Source organism: Odocoileus virginianus, chromosome 13, assembly GCF_023699985.2.
Source record: "Odocoileus virginianus isolate 20LAN1187 ecotype Illinois chromosome 13, Ovbor_1.2, whole genome shotgun sequence".
Taxonomy (NCBI): domain Eukaryota; kingdom Metazoa; phylum Chordata; class Mammalia; order Artiodactyla; family Cervidae; genus Odocoileus; species Odocoileus virginianus.
The window spans coordinates 23242336-23259112 of NC_069686.1; the positions used below are offsets into that span (position 1 = coordinate 23242336).

Here is a 16777-nt window from a genome sequence, read left to right on the forward strand (position 1 = left end):
TGTGTGGTGGGCAGGGGCCAGAGCAGCCTGAGGGGTGGAGCTCATGCCTCTTCTGAGGTGTTGCTCCCTTCCCCGGTGCTGTGAGGTGCCCCGCTGCCTCCGAGTTTGTCCGTTGGAAGGTGCTCGGCCCAGAGGGGTCACAAGCAAGTCCAGTGCGCCCACCCACTGACCTGACTGCAGGGCCCTCACCTGTGGGAAGGGAGCCGAGCCTTGCCATCTCTTCCCTCCCTCTGGGTTTGTTACTGTTTTCACTCTTGGCCCTTGCTAATGAAGACTGTCTACATGGGAAGAAGTGTTTGAACTACATTTTCTAGTAGATGTAAAAGGGACAGAATTGAGGGAGCAAAGGATGGAAAAGAACTGTATCTTGCTTATCCCTCACATAGAAAAGATAAAAAAAAAAAATGAGGAAAAGGGCCATGATTCACTCTGGCATGTGTGGTATGACTGGCTAAGAAGTTCATTAATCAAAGGCCTCTGCTGGGCCAAAAGGGGAAAATGATAACTCTCTATTAACTAGCTCTCTCATTAAGCTGTGATCAGTAAAGAAACTCAAGAAAAGTCATTCCACTAAAAAGTAGGGCCTGCATGACATAATGTAGGATCATACCAAATGACAAGTTATTGATAGATACATGTATCTACGTGGTCAGTGCATACCACTGAAAGAAGAAGCAATTGTGGACGGTATGAAGAAAGCATGTATATTAATCAAAAGAAGTTATTGAGTATAGCCTTTATATCACTCATGAGGAAGTCCCAGATAAATTACACAGCTTTCTGTCTCTAGAAATGAGTCTGAGATCCTACAGATTGAATGACTGTAGTCCGAATGATATGTGGAATGTATAATTTGTTTTGAAGTGGCATTTCAAATGATAAGAGCTACACACAGATATATCCAAGAGCACAATTCTTCTCTTATTTCAGATGAGATGCCCTATTAACTCTGCTTGTGAAGAACTTAGAGTATTTTGTAATTTCCCAATATCTCCATTCATTTGGCTATTCGGGACCACATAAACCCTTGCTGGATTTAAATAGTCTTTCAATTATGAAAGATTTCTTTTCCTGGAAGAGTACTAGAACATTTTGTCATTCAAAAGTTTCCTGGGAAAATGAGAGTAAAAGTCATTTTTACAAGATATATTTTCTTTTCCTTTTTTACACATAAGAAAATGCTGGAGAGTGAAGAATTTTAAATGGAACATACTGAGGAGAGGACTCGTTAGGTGACTGATGTAACACTCGGCAAATTCTAATTCCTATGTTGAAATTACTGGGAAATTGCATATAAGTTTCATATTCTCACATTACAAGAAAACAGTAGATTATATTGGCTAAAATCACAGTTTCGCAGTTAGACTAATACAGATTTCAGTCCATTTTAGCTGCTTACTAGATTTATGATATTTGCCAAGTATGTTAACCTTCCGTTGTTGTTACTCAGTCAGGTCCAACTCTTTGCAACCCCATGGACTGCAGCACGCCACGCTTCCCCATCCTTCACTATCTCTTGGAGTTTGCTCAAACTCATGTCCATTGAGTCGGTGATGCCATCCAACCATTTCATCCTCTGTCGCCCCCTTCTCCTCCTGCCTTCAGTCTTTCCCAACATCACGGTCCTTTCCAATGAGTTGGCTCTCCACATCAGGTGGCCAAAGTATTGAGACTTCAGCTTTACCATCAGTCCTTCTAATGAATAGTCAGGGTGGATCTCCTTTAGGATTGACTGATTTGATCTCATTGCAGTCCAAGAGACTCTCCAGAGTCTTCTCCAGCTCCACAGTTTGAAAGCATCAATTCTTTGGTGCTCAGCCTTCTTTATGGTTCAACTCTCACATCTGTATAGGACTACTGGAAAAACCAGAATTTTGAATATATGGACCATAATGTCTCTGCTTTTTATATGCTGTCTAAGTTTGTCAAAGCTTTTCTTCTAAGAAGCAAGTGTATTTTAATTTCATGGCTGCAGCCACAGTGGTTTTGTAGCCCAAGAAAATAAAGCCTGTCACTGTTTCTATTTTTCCCCATCTATGTGCCATGAAGTTAGGGGACCGGATGCCATGATCTTTGTTTTTTTGAATTTTGAGTTTTCAGCCAGCTTTTTAACTCTGCTCTTTCACCTTCATCAAGAGGCTCTTTAGTTCCTCTTCACTTTCTGTCATTAGGGTGGTATCATCTACATATCTGAAGTTAACCATTTTAAACCTCAGGTTCTTCATCTGTAAGGTGTATATTATAGTATCTGTCATAAGTTGTGAGATTCGAATTAAATAAATGCTTGTAAAGCACTTAGCACTGCTTAGACTATACTAAGCAACTGAAAAAATGGTATTGATTAATTACAGGAAACACAGGAAGACAACTGCAAGAAGGCATAGCAGTCCATATGGAGAATACTTCTCAATATGAAATTCTCGTCTTTGACTGTGTCCCCCTAAAGGGATAATTAAAATAATAATAATAAAAGTAATAATAATAGTATATAATATTTATTGTCAGCTATGTGCCAGGAGAAGAGAGCCGCAGAGAATGAGATGGTTAGATAGCATCGCCAATCAATGGACGTAACTTTGAGCAAACTCAGGGAGATAGTGAAGGACAAGAAAGCCTGGCATGGTGCAGTCCATGTGGTCACAAAGAGTCAGATATGACTTAGTGACCGAGCAACAACATCATGTGCCAGACAGATAAATAGTGTCTTCACAAATTCTCAATTTAATTCTTGTTGAGGAGTTCCAGTTGCAAAATTCAATCTGTATTTATAGGTATTTGATTTCTTGACAGTGAGAAAGAGAACACATTTTTCATCATTGTTCTAGAGAATCAACACTGAAACCTTATTATTCCCTCAACTACACAGTTTCTAGGTGAAATTTGTCTATGAATTCTCAGTTATTGGCAAAACTTATGAAAAGAATCAGATATATACAACAGTAGGAATGTAGGTATTAAAAAATATTTGCCCATCTAAAATGACAATCTTAGAATTTACATGTATAATTAAATAAAACATCATTGATAATTTTCTGTATTAGGCTTGTATTAAACATTGGAGATTTAAAAATTAGTGAATACAGATACACTGTCTATCTTCATGAAGCTAGTGGTCTACTGGGGAGATAAACTATAAAACTATTATAGCAAATCTGTAACTGGGACCACCAGGCATTGTGTTTCCTGATGTTTTTAAATAAGAAACATAAAACACCACAATATATTCTTGCCAAAATCTGTACTGTCTAATAAGCTTCTAAATCTAACCATCTCTTTCTAGAGACTATAGAAGAGAAGAATGCATTGAATTACACTAAAAAGACATAATCTGCCAAATTAAGAATGTGGAAAATTCTATGAGTGATTCAGTATTTTTAACAAATCATGTAGGATAAATAAAATGATATAAGATAACCAACAGAACTACAAACCGAAAAAAGTTTTACCTTTTTTGTATTTTGATTGGAACAAATTAACTATGATAGAATGTTTCTGAGTAATGAAATAAAATTGAGCATGATCTAGGTATTGGATAATATTAAGGAATTGCTAATTTTGCTTGATGTTGGTAATGGTGTTGTGATTATTTTTTAAAAGAGCTTACCTGAAATTTTATGATGTGTGAAATTTGTTTTACAATACTTCAGGGAAAAAGTAGGGTGGGTAATACATGAAAAATGGAAAGTATAATGTCATTAATGGTTGAAGCAACCTATTGGGTACCTGGTGAGTATTATTCTTCCCTAAAAAAATTAAATGAAAATGTGGAAGGTGCTATAAAAGTGAGAAACATAGTTCTTTGAGAGCCTTTAATGAGGGATTTCTCTGAGTCAGAAAAGGTTTTTATGAGATCTGGCATTTGAGTTGAGATCTGAAGAATGAATCCTTGCTCTCTGGTGGGCAGGAACAGTTAGAGAATGAAATAGGTCAGTTAGAGTTAGAGTTAGAGAATGAAATAGGCCAGTGTGGTTTCAGTAAGGAGAGTGAGCCTGAGTCCAAGATGAACAATCCAGGTGTTCATTGCTTGACACCAAAAGTATGAGTGGGTTCTTCCTTATTAATAGCTCCCTTCCAGAGAAAATTGAAACCAGTGCTGAGAAGAATCTTAGCCCCTTCTTCCAATCTAATTTTAACATTGGATTGTCCAAAATTCAGGCATATGCCCTTATTAGCACTTATACTTTCAAAAAGGAGATTTTTTTTCCATCATAGTCCTCTCAATTTGCATTATAAAATAGTAATATCGTTAGTAGTTGGCCAACTTATGGGCACTTATTCAATATTTTTTGAAAGGCTCAATTGAGGTAAATATATTACTAGACTGATAATGTAGTTTGTTCATTTCATATCCTAAAATACATCCTTGCATGTGTGCATGCTAAGTCGTTTCAGTTGTTTCCAACTCTTTGTGACCATGTGGACTGTAGCCCACCAGGCTCCTCTGTCCATGGGATTATCCAGGCAAGAATACTGGAGTGGTTGGCCTTGCTCTCCTCTGGGGGATCTTTTTGACCTAGGGATCGAACCCACATCTCTTAAGTCTTCTGCATTGGCAGGTGGTTCTTTACCACACACCACCTGGGAAGCCCAAATGTATCCACAGTTCAAACTAATCAGTAAACAATTGAGCCTTGACTGTATCAAGAATAATATTATTACCCTCCCCCCTTCACTGCCCCTCCAACCATGGACGGTTATCTTTACCAGATTGTTCTTTGATGTAAATTCATCAAACATTGTCACTATCAGAAGCAGCTCTGTGAGGAATAATTCCTCAGTATTAAGAATATAGTGAAGGATATTATTAACGATTTGACAGGGTATCTTTATGAAGAAACACATGGCAAATTCCTCTTGGGCTTTAATGACAGAAAAATTATAGTTCTGTTGGATTTTAACTCATAGAAATTTGGAATTATATAAATTATCACATATTTTATATAGCCTTGTAAGTCAGCTAAGAAAATACTTTCTGGAATAAGCATGGTTTAGGTCAATAAATTAGTTTTGCATCCTGAGCTTATGCTTATTTTTTCAATTAAGAAAAAAGTGAAGCAACAGAGATCTGTAGACTTAAAGAAACTGTCATTTTTCAGATGGAACTCAGTATGTAGTGGAATTAGTTTTTACCTCTTTGAGCTCTAGTATTTTTGAAATTAGGGGGAACTTGACTGATACCGAGTGAAATGAATTTGATGATTTCCTTGATGTCTCTTCTGGGACTTCAGATAGACCACAGCAGAGCCTGCCTGCCAGAGTGTTCTGGGTTATCAGTGAACCCCAACCATTAAGTCCCTCAGTGCCCATGCCAGTTATCCTTATTCAAAAGGCACCTCACCTATGTAAGTGTATTCACTGGTGGCTCAGATGGTAAAGAAATCTGCCTGCAATACGGGAGACCCGGTTTAATTGCTGGGTCAGGAAGATCCCCTGGAGAACGGAATGGCTTCCCACTCCAGTATTCCTGCCTGGATAATTCCATGGACAGAGGAGCCTGGTGGGCTACAGTCTATGGGGTAATAAAAAGTCAGACACACCTGCGTGACTAACACACACTATTTCACCTATTAGGCTCACCTATTTACCAAATTAACAAACATAGAAATATTATTATTCTTCGTGTGTGCTGAATGTAAAAATCATTGGGAGTTCTATGGTGTGATATCATCTACCCCTTGTCAGTTACTTACAGTTTAAATTCAAAAACAAAATTTACTCATGATCACTAGAAACCTCTGGGGCCATACTTGTGATCATCATGAATATGTAGAACTTGTAATACCTACATCACAACCTTAAGTGTTTTGAGCGCCTTTGCAATGCAAGGGTTCTTTTAAACTTTGTTATCAGCAAAACAGGATGTCTTAAAACCGTTATACAAGAGACAAGAGGGACAGAAGAAAATGACTTCTTTTTGGGATTATTATGTGTGTTTTAATCAGACCCATCCTTTAAAATTCATTCTGTTACCTGATATTACATGAGACATATTCTATCATCTCAAAACCAAATAATTTGATTTAATCAAGAGTGTTTACAAAGTCGTAGTTAACACATCAAATATAAGGTGTTAGAGAAATGTAAGGTGTTAATACTCAGTAGCAGTTAATATTCAGTAGCATATCTGCCAACTGGATGGTCCACAATAATTCTAAACTGGACATTGAATTCTTTGTCAAATATGGGTAATAGCACTAACATTCTCTGGTTTACTCCTTTTATAGTTTACCTCATAGTATAAAGTGATTTGGTTGACTTACAAGTAATGCACATGTGTTTCCCAAATAATCCTGTCGGTTTAATAGTACACATAGTGGGACTTCCCGAAAGTCTAGTGGTTCGGACTCTGTGCTTCCACTGCAAGCGCAGTGGTTTGATCCCTGGTTGGGGCACTAAGATCTCTCATGCCACACAGCACCCCTCCCCCAAAAAAGTAACTATAGTGTAAAAAGTGGCCAATTATGGAACCCAGAAAGGTTTTTGGAAGTAAGAATTGGCATTTTTTAAAAGGTTATAAACCTTCTTATAGCTATAATCTTGAATCTACAAAGGGGAGAAGCAAGAATTAGACTCATCAAATTTCTTTTTAGACCAAGACCATACAGATAGAAATGAAGAAAAGATCATCAACTTCTGTGATTACTTCTTTGGATGCATCGGATGATGCTACTATCAACCATAAAGAAGGTAAAGTAAAAAATATTTAGACGTGATGAAAGGTATCATTTTTATAACTCACTTTTAAGAAATCCTCCAGTTTCTTCCAAATTTTAGTTGATAATAACTAAAAGTTAACGAAGAACATGAGACTATTAGGGTTAACAGTACTTTAAAATTTCATAAGCATAATGTTTTAAACACTGAAAAAGGCCACCAAAAACTGCCAAGGAATTTTCTTTAACACTGAAAGTGACATGAGTATTTTAACTAAAAATACAGGTTGGAGTATATAACATTAACATATTGAGGCTCTTTTTATACTTGTCTCTACTTTTAATATATGTATAACCAGTAATCATTATTATAGATAATATTGAAAGACATTATTTTGTAAAGCATATAAATCTAAATTTATAAACATGGTACTCACAATTATATTCCATATTAGTTTTTCTTGAGAAGTATTCCTATATTTTAATTCTAGTACATAATTTTTTCATTTTCATTTGCCTTAACACAGCAAACATGAGCAAAATAGAGGAAATTTACTTTGCTTTGATTTTCATTAATTCAAAATATTTCTGTTGCTATTTCAAAATCAGAAGTCTAGTTTATAACCTCCCTTTGCTTGCAAAAGTAAAAATTTTCTACTAATTAAATGCTTAATGATTAAATAAACAATTAACTCATGTATAATTTTCTGTTCTTTCAGTTTCAGAGCTTGAAAAATCCAGGCAGAGATGCCCATTTTGTTGGTATAGATGTGCTAAAACTTTATTGATCTGGGATTGTTCTCCCTGTTGGTTAAAATTGAAAGAGTTTGTCCATAGGATTATAATGGACCCATTTACTGATCTTTTCCTTATTATATGCATAATTCTAAACATAAACTTTTTGGCCTTGGAGCACTATCCAATGAGTCTGGAAAGCAGCAATATTCTCAGCATTGGAAACATGGTAAGTCTCTCATTGTAAGTTATTTTCTCCTGCAATTTCAGCTTTTCTTTAGTCACCATTATCCTCATTATTTTACTTTAAAACTCCAAAATGTTGCAAATACATTGCATGAGTATTAAATGAAGTATCATTTTCATGCTTCCTTACCTCACCTCTCCAAGCCCTCCTTTGTAAATGTTCTTACCTTTGAATAGATTTCTGGCTAGAGTCTGTTTAAATTTAAGATTTCTAGCCAGCTACATGGCAGTCAAGTTAAATAAAAATTATTTATTTCCTCTCCCATCTCAAATATCCCCTCTCTTAATATGGTAGCCTCTAGATCACAAAGGCAGAGGTGAAATAACAGACACAAGTTCTTCACTGACACCTGAATTTTGAATCCTGTTACAACAGAGCCTACCTTAGATTGGAGCTTATCTTTGTGGCAAGGTATTTTTGAAATTCACCTATCTTTTTTTTTTTTTCCATGTAAAAAAAGGCAAGAGAAAAAACTTTCCATGAGTTTAAAAACAAGTCATATTCAATCAGTTTTGGTCAATCTATATTGTTAATTTTGTTTGCTTTTATGCTGTTGTTTAGTTGCTTGTAACTAATCAACAAGAATAGTAGGCTTTTCTGGTGTCTCAGATGGTAAAGAATCCGCCTACGATGCTGGAGACCTGGGTTTAGATCCCCTGGAAGAGGACATGGCAACCCACTCCAGTATTCTTGCCTGGAAAATTCCTATGGACAGAGGAGCCTGGCAGGCTGCCATCCATGGGGTCGCAAAGAGTCAGACACAACTGAGTGACTAAACACAGAATAGCACAGTTGCTTGATATTAATACTGTCAGTTGCTACCAATTTTGAACGATATATTTATTTGCTACCGAAACAATAATTTAGTTATTTCTGCCAGTACAGTTTTTCAAATGACAGTTTTCATAGGTTTACCTTTTTTAAAGTCATCTATATTTTTAAAATTTCCCTTTATATTTTTAAAAAATTAAGTATCTTAATATGTACTCTTTATCCCCAAAGGAACTATTCAAAATGAAAAGATTTTCACTCTCAAATATTCTTTTGTTTTCTTCCAGGATGGCTTTTATTAAAGTAATTGAAGATTCCATATATAATGTTTGACTTTAGATTGTCAAACAAAATGTATGAACATGTCCTTGTGATGCAGACTCCAAAACTAATCATATGTTGACAGAGAAAATATGAACAAAGTGACAATGAAAATTTATTCTGTGTATGAGGGTTCTGATAGAGCTATTGAAATCATATTCTCATCCCTGTGTTTTGTTTTATTTAGGTGTTTATTGGAATTTTCACAACAGAAATGATGTTTAAAATAATTGCCTTGCATCCATATGGATATTTCCAAGTAGGCTGGAACATATATGATAGCCTAATTGTGTTCCATGGTTTAGCAGAACTTTATCTAACAAATTTTCATGAACTGGCTATTTTACGATCATTCAGGGTGGTAAGTAGAATACAAGACCTAAATTTTATTTTATAAAAATTCATTTCAGTTTCCCCAGACATAAAGTGGGAAGAATAGTAATACCTATCCTGTTGGTATGTTGGAACTATTAAATGAAATAATTCATATGTAACAAGGTTAGAAAGTAACCCAGAAAAGAGTAAGTAGTTTCTAATGCTGTTTGGCCCGGACATTATGGACTTTAGAAAGATGGTAACGATAACCCTATATGCAAAACAGAAAAAGAGACTCAGATGTATAGAACAGACTTGTGGACTCTGGGAGAAGGCTAGGGTGGGATGTTTCAAGCGAACAGCATTGAAACATGTATATTATCTAGGGTGAAACAGATCACCAGTCCAGGTTGGGTGCATGAGACAAGTGCTTGGGCCTGGTGCACTGGGAAGACCCAGAGGGATCGGGTGGAGAGGGAGGTGGGAGGGGGGACTGGGATGGGGAATACATGTAAATCCATGGCTAATTCATTTCATTGTATGACAAAAACTACTGTAATGATGTAAAGTAATTAGCCTCCAACTAATAGAAATAAATGGGGAAAAAAAAAAAACTAATCTTTTCCTGCTAAAAAAAAAAAAAAAGAAAAGAAATAAGCCATATATACAGTGAATTTGAGATATAGTTCTATAAAGCAGGGTCAGGATTACTGGGGCAGTTTTGAGAAGCAGGATAATACAGAGTCCCAAAAGCTGAATGCCAATGTGTAACTAAAGAGTTAGAATCAGGTGAGTATCTCTAAATATAGATTTCAAAATTTTGTAAAAGAAGGACTGTCAGGCTAATAGAATGTTACTATGAAGGTTATCAAGTCAGAATCAATATATGCCTAAAATGTAGGTGGCAGTAAAAGCATCAGGAAACTAAGCAAAGAAATTATGTTATTAGAATAATATTTATGGAAATGTTAGGTATTTGATAAATAATATACTGTCTTATTCTGTTAACAAGTTGAAGGAATATAGCAGAAATGAGAACAATTAGGTAGATTTAATCTCATCCAAGTAATTCTTCAGAACCCTGTCTTTATCCATAGGCTTATCTAATGACTAAGAGGAAAATATAAAAGTTGTATTTATTGAATTTATAAATGAAGCAAGACTAGGAAATACAGACAATACAATAAAAGATTGTATCAAAATATCTGAAAGACTAGTAACAGATTGAACCTAAAATGATTAAGTTTTACATGGTTAAGTGTTAAGTCCTAACCCTTGAGTCCCATAAGCCAACTACATGCCAGAAAAAGTTGGGGAAGGTATAGCACATATAAAAACAATATGTGGATTTTAGATGACTCAAATATTAAAGTGATTTTGTGCCATGTGAATAAAAATTTTTAAATCTAGTGAAAATAAGTGAAATATTCAGATTAAAACCTTGAATTAAACCTTGAATGTTTCACTCTCATGTTAATTTTAAAGGTAAATATACAATAGTACTCTTGCCTGGAAACTCCCATGGACAGAGGAGCCTGGCAAGGCTACAGTCCATGGGGTCACAAAGAGTCAGACACAACTGAAGTGACTCAGCACTCATGCACACAATAGAACTGTCAGTGGACTTCAATGGCTTGAGACTTTTCCAATATCATCTATATGTTGAAATGCAGGAAAATATTCAATATATTTTGTTAAAAGAAAATTAAGAATGGAAACTTGCTTTACCAGATACTAAAACAAAACTGGAGTACTTATAATAGTATAATATTGAAAAAATGGGAATTGACAGATCAATAGAAACTATACTTCAGTTTGGTGTAAAAAACTATAGAATGTGTAAGATGTATTAAAAGTTGTATATAAACTGAATTTTCAGTGCTTAGTATTAATAATGCTCAAAAGTGAATATTACATTAGAGACTACACACGTTTATGGGTATAATGCTAATAAAAATTTTAAATGTACATTGTAATTAATAGTGACCAGAGTTTTTGTCATTTTTTTTCCTTATTTTTGTTGTTTTTACATTGCTCTATCAGTTACGAATTTTTAGATTGGGAAGATACTGGCCAACATTTAAGATTCTGATGCTGACTCTTTGTAACTCAATTGTTGCCCTGAAAGACTTGGTCCTGCTGTTGTTCACGTTTATATTCTTTTCTGCTGTGGTTGGCCTAAACCTGTATGGTTCAAATTACAAAAAATATGTCTGCAACATAAATGAAGACTGTCAGCTTCCACACTGGCACATGCATGATTTCTTCCATTCTTTCCTGAATGTATTCCGGATTCTCTGTGGAGAGTGGATAGAGACTTTATGGGATTGCTTTAAGGTAGCAGGTCAATTGAGTTGTATTCCTTTTTACATGATGGTGATTTTAATTGGAAAATTATTGGTAAGTAATCCGTGCTTTAAAACTTTCCTTGAAAAAATCATGTATTGCAGTCTGGCATTTTCATAATGAAGACTTATGGAAGCCAGTGGTCTACAACTGTGCTGGCTGATATGGAGGCCTTTAGCCACATGTGGCCATTAATCAGTTAAAATATGAGTGGTCCACTTTGAGATATGTCATAAGTGTAATATACCCACTGAATTTGAAGTCTTCAGTTCAGTTCAGTCGCTCAGTCGTGTCCGACTCTTTGTGATCCCATGAACCGCACCATGTCAGGCCTCCCTGTCCATCAACTCCCGGAGTCCACCCAAACCCGTGTCCATTATGTTGGTGATGCCATCCAACCATCTCATCCTCTGTCGTCCCCCTCTCCTCCTGCCCTCCCCCAAAAAAGAATGTAAATGATTTTATTAATAATTCTTATATTGAAAGTGCTTCCTAGGTGGCACTAGTGGTAAAGAATCCGCCTGCCAATGCAAGAGACACAAGAGATGCAGTTTCAGTCCCTGGGTTGGAAAGATCCCCTGGAGAAGGAAATGGCATCCCACCCCAGTATTCTTGCCTGGAAAATCCCATGGACAGAGGAGTCTGGTGAGCTATGGTCCATGGCGCCATCAGGAGTTGGACATGACTGAAGTGAAAGCATTTTAATTATAATATTTTTATACATTTAGTTGAATAAAATGTATTAGTTATGTTAATTTCACCTGTTTTTGTTTATACTTTTAATGGGGCTGCTGGAAAATTGCATACATGATGTTCATCATATTTTCATTGGTTATAACCTGCTACTCAAAGTAGCTTTGGTTTTATGTGGGAGACAATTATTAATGTAGACTCTCAGACCCCATCCCAGACCTGTGAAAGCGGAATCTACATTTTTAACAATATCCCTAAGTGATCTGTGTACACATTAAATTCTAAGAAGCACTTAAATGTAGCGCTGGTTGTCAAATTTGACTGCACATTGGAGTTACTTGGAGAACTAATAAAAATAAAATAATGTCTTGGATTCATTCCCAGAGATTCTGATTTTATTGTTATGTGGACATAGCTTAGTCATCAGGATTAAAAAAAAATCCTCATTTGATTAAATTGTGCAGCAAATTTTGAAAACCACTGATCTTTGAAACTATCATACATTAACTAAGAGGAAGCACTTTCACTCCTAAATTTCCAGTAATTGGAGTGATTACATTAATTGAAGTATCTTATACTTCTTCTAGGGCGTCCCTTGTGGCTCAACTGGTGAAGAATCTGCCTGCAATGCAGGGAACCTGGGTTTGATCCCTGGGTTGGGAAGATGCCCTGGAGAAGGGAAAGACTACCCACTCCAATACTCTGGCCTGGAGAATTCCATGGACTATGTAGTCCATGAGGTTGCAAAGAGTCAGACACAACTGAGCGACTTTTACTTTCATAATTCTTCTTAGGGAAAAAAAATGGTTTATAAAATATATTTGTTCTTATTGGGGAAAAAAGAGACTCAATATTTACTTTTCTCTCCTAACTCACAGAGATCAAGTGGATCTCCCAAAAGACAGGAACAAAAAAAATCACAGGTTAAAATCCATTGTATAAGTGCATTTCTCATTGCTTTTATTTACCCTGGACCCACTCCTGTCCTAAGTACATACTGACACTGTGTTTAATTGTTCATGTACTTGTCTATCTTCCTTATTAAGCTAGAACTTCCATGAAGGAAGGGATCATGAGCCCCATAAAGTGGTTGCATTTTACAGTGTTACACAGTTCTTTCTTTACATCACAGCATTTTCAACTTAATTTTCAGTCTTAACACTCACTGCATATGTATATATGCGTGATAGGGAGTGTGTGTACATGTCTAAGATATAAGAAATGTTAGATCGTAAGCTCTTAAAAATACAATTGTATTATAATTTTTCCTCTCCAAATCCTGACATATAAATCTTTCATTTGTTCCATAATTAATTAATTTTTCAACAAATATTTCATACTTTATCATGTACTTTGTGCTTTGCATTGTGCTAGTTATCTACTGAAGAGAAAAAATGGTTCCAACGCATATAAAGCTTGTAGTCATGAAATTTTTCCTTAACACCCTTTCTTTTTTCTCACTGTGAACAATACTTAACCAAACAAAGGAAAAAGAAACAACCAACAACCTTAAATTATGCTTGTTCTTGCTCTTCATCCTTTGAGAATGATAGAGATGTTAATAAGGTAGTTTCTACAAGGCCCATGGAGCCCCTGCCCAGATTCTGTGTATATAAACCTTGATAGCAAAACGGGATACTAGTGGAAGAACAATCAAACTAGTCTGTAGGTGTTGTTTTTCAGTTGTTTTGTTGTTTTTCCGCCCAGTCGTGTCGGACTCTTTGCAACCTCATGGACTGCAGCATGCCAGGCCTCCCTGTCCCTCACCATCTCCTGAAGTTTGCCTTAGTTCATGTCCGTTGCATTGGTGATGCCATACTGACATTCAATTATTGTCTTTTCAGTTTTCAATTTTTCAGCCGTTGAGAGTCTGTCATGGTAGGTTACAGAAAATACATGTTATTGTTTAGGAGATCTTACCTGTAAGAAATTTCCAATGCTGAGCCAAATGTTAAACTCTCCATTTTATTTTATACACCAAACTATGGTTGCAGCTAAGATAATTTATTTTATGACTTTATTATCTGCAAAAGTATTTTTGTTTGTCCACAAGTGAGTCTTATTTGAGCTTTCTATATTCCTAAGAGATAAAAAGATTTGGTTATTGAGACTTAAAGGTAATCCATTAGAATTGAACACAATTTGGTGGGTACGTCATAATATTTTAGCTGTATATGTGCATGAGAAACTCAGCAATTATCAGAGTGTTTGAGAATTCGTCTCTTCAGATAGATCCAAAATTCTGAAAGATATTTTAACAAATGAATGTTGCAGATCTTCATATAGTTAATTATTTTATTTTATGTACACATAAATTGTCAGTGTAAGTATTAAGAACTCGGAAATACAGTAGAAAAGTTTTATGTAAGTTATATACATATTCTTATACATAATATCATTTGAACTTTTCCCTTTAAAAATAATATGTAAAGCATATTATTTTTATTAAATTATATATTTTTTATTAAATTATTATAAAGTAATTTAAATTTCCAAAAGTTCAAATATTTGAAGAGAAGAGAGAAAACTTCCAGAAAGGACAAAATGCCTAAATTATTACTTTAAAAGAATGATCAATGCATCTCTAATTATCTCTAATCTTATAATCTAAAATGATAATTTATACTCTACAATAAGAAACAAAATAAAAATCTAATTCTCTGAAAATTGGACATGCCTTGATCTTATTTCTCAGTGATAGTAAAGGTTGACATACACACTATCTTCGAATTCAAAATAATTTGCATATATTAGGCGTGATCCTTCCATTACTCATCTCTTTCTTATTTGACCAAATTTATTACCACAGAGAATCAACTAACCTACCTAAACCCTGTGCTTGCACATCACAAGGAAAATTAGATGTGGCCTTCAAAACTAGGGATAGCTTTCTCCCCAGGAGAGTCCTCATGAATTTGCAGAACCCATGAAGATGTCATTACATATCTTTCTGATATCTTTCTGAGTTAGGTTGAAGTGAATTCAGCCACCTGGAGTAGCAATTGATTTTCTCACCTTGGGAGAGTCTGCCTGGCTTAGTAGAAAAGAAAACAAACTGGAGTCAGACAGACTTAAGTTCAACCTATGTGATTTTTGATACTTGGCATCTGTAAGCTTTGTGTTTTTCATCTGTAAAGGAGAAACAAATGATATTTCATAAAACATTGTAACCTTCTGGCTATCCAAATTCCTAACACAGCAACTGATCCTCTGTAGAGAAGAACTGAATAGCCTAAAGAGCATCATAGTGTGTATTCTGTTTTCAGATTGCAGGCCAGCTTTTTAAAAATATTTGTTGTTGTTGTTGTTGTTTGAAAGAAAACAAAAAATGAGATGCATTTAGCTTCATTTACTTCCACATTCAGATACTTTACCTGTTTCTGGCGTTGATCATCTCATTTGGTTCATACAAGCCTGCAACAACTGAAGAAAATGATGAAGCAAAAAATCTCCAGCGTGCAATGGCAAGAATTAAAAAAGGAATAAATTATGTGCTTTCTAAAATACTATGCAAAAAACAAAATGTTCTAGAGGAAACAATGGACAATGTAAGTGATGTATATGTTAAAGAGAATATTTCTGACCATACGCTCTCTGAATTGAGCAACACCCAAGATTTCCTCAAGGATAAGGAAAAAAGCAGCGGCACAGAGAAAAACACAATGACCGAGAATGAGAGTCAGTCGCTAATCCCCAGTCCCAGTGTCTCAGAAACTGTACCGATTGCTTCAGAAGAATCTGATATAGAAAATCCGGACAATAAGGAGATTCAGAGCAAGTCAGGTGATGGAAGCAGCAAAGAGGTAAGTTGTTTTAACATCATGGTTGCGTACTGTTGATTGATGGGACTGTTGACAAGGAAGTGAAGCAATGCTGAAGTTCCAAAGTTAGATTATTACCCATTCAGTCCTAGCTGCAGCACTCCTTCTCCTGATTTTCTGCTCCTGATCCAGTCTCTTAAACTTCTTAAGTTTCTTCATCTGTGAATGAGGATAAAATTGTATCTATTTCTCAGAAGAGCTAGAATGATTAAGAAAAATAGTTCAGTAGTACATAGGATAATGTCTAAAATATGGAAGCACTTAGCAAACATTAGATAACATAATATCTTCAGTTAATGGGGTGATAAGAAGCATAGTGAAGAAACCTAGATTTTTACAATTAATGCATATTACTGGAGAAATCACTAAACTCTCCTAGGCTTTATCATCTTTAAAATATAAGATGGGACTAGATACAGATACTTTCCTGCTTGCTAAAATTTTAAGATTCTTGTCAGTTTATTTCTGCAACATATATTATAACATAATTAGTCCAGCATAATTGAGTTGGACTAAAAGACCAAAGGGTAAAAGAAACATCAGTTGTAAATGTAAACAATTTATTGTTGTTGTTTAGACACTAAGTCGTGTCAAACTCCTTTGTGGCCTCATGGACTGTAACACGCCAGGCTCCTCTGTCCATGGGATTTTCCAGGCAAGAATCCTGGAGTGGGTTGCCATTTCCTTCTCCAGGGGATCTTCCTGACCCAGGGATTGAACCCACATCTACTGCATTGTAGGCAGATTTTTTACTGCTGAGCCACCAGGGAACCAAAAAAAATAAAGGATCACCTTTAAAGAAGGGCAGATACTACCATTCACTTAGCTTTAAAAATGTATACTTTGCTGAATCCAGTTTTACTGTCTTCATTTGC

General features: G+C 35.5%; 1 protein-coding gene across 1 annotated transcript in view; it reads left to right on the top strand.

Moving 5' to 3' along the window:
- Positions 1–16777, top strand: part of SCN7A (sodium voltage-gated channel alpha subunit 7) — a 77436-nt gene that overhangs the window by 39633 nt on the left and 21026 nt on the right. Inside the window, exons 11-15 of the mRNA XM_070476105.1 lie at positions 6591–6687; positions 7373–7617; positions 8915–9088; positions 11086–11442; positions 15447–15884. Of these exons, the coding sequence (XP_070332206.1) occupies positions 6591–6687; positions 7373–7617; positions 8915–9088; positions 11086–11442; positions 15447–15884 (1311 nt within the window). The remainder of the gene's footprint in view (positions 1–6590; positions 6688–7372; positions 7618–8914; positions 9089–11085; positions 11443–15446; positions 15885–16777) is intronic.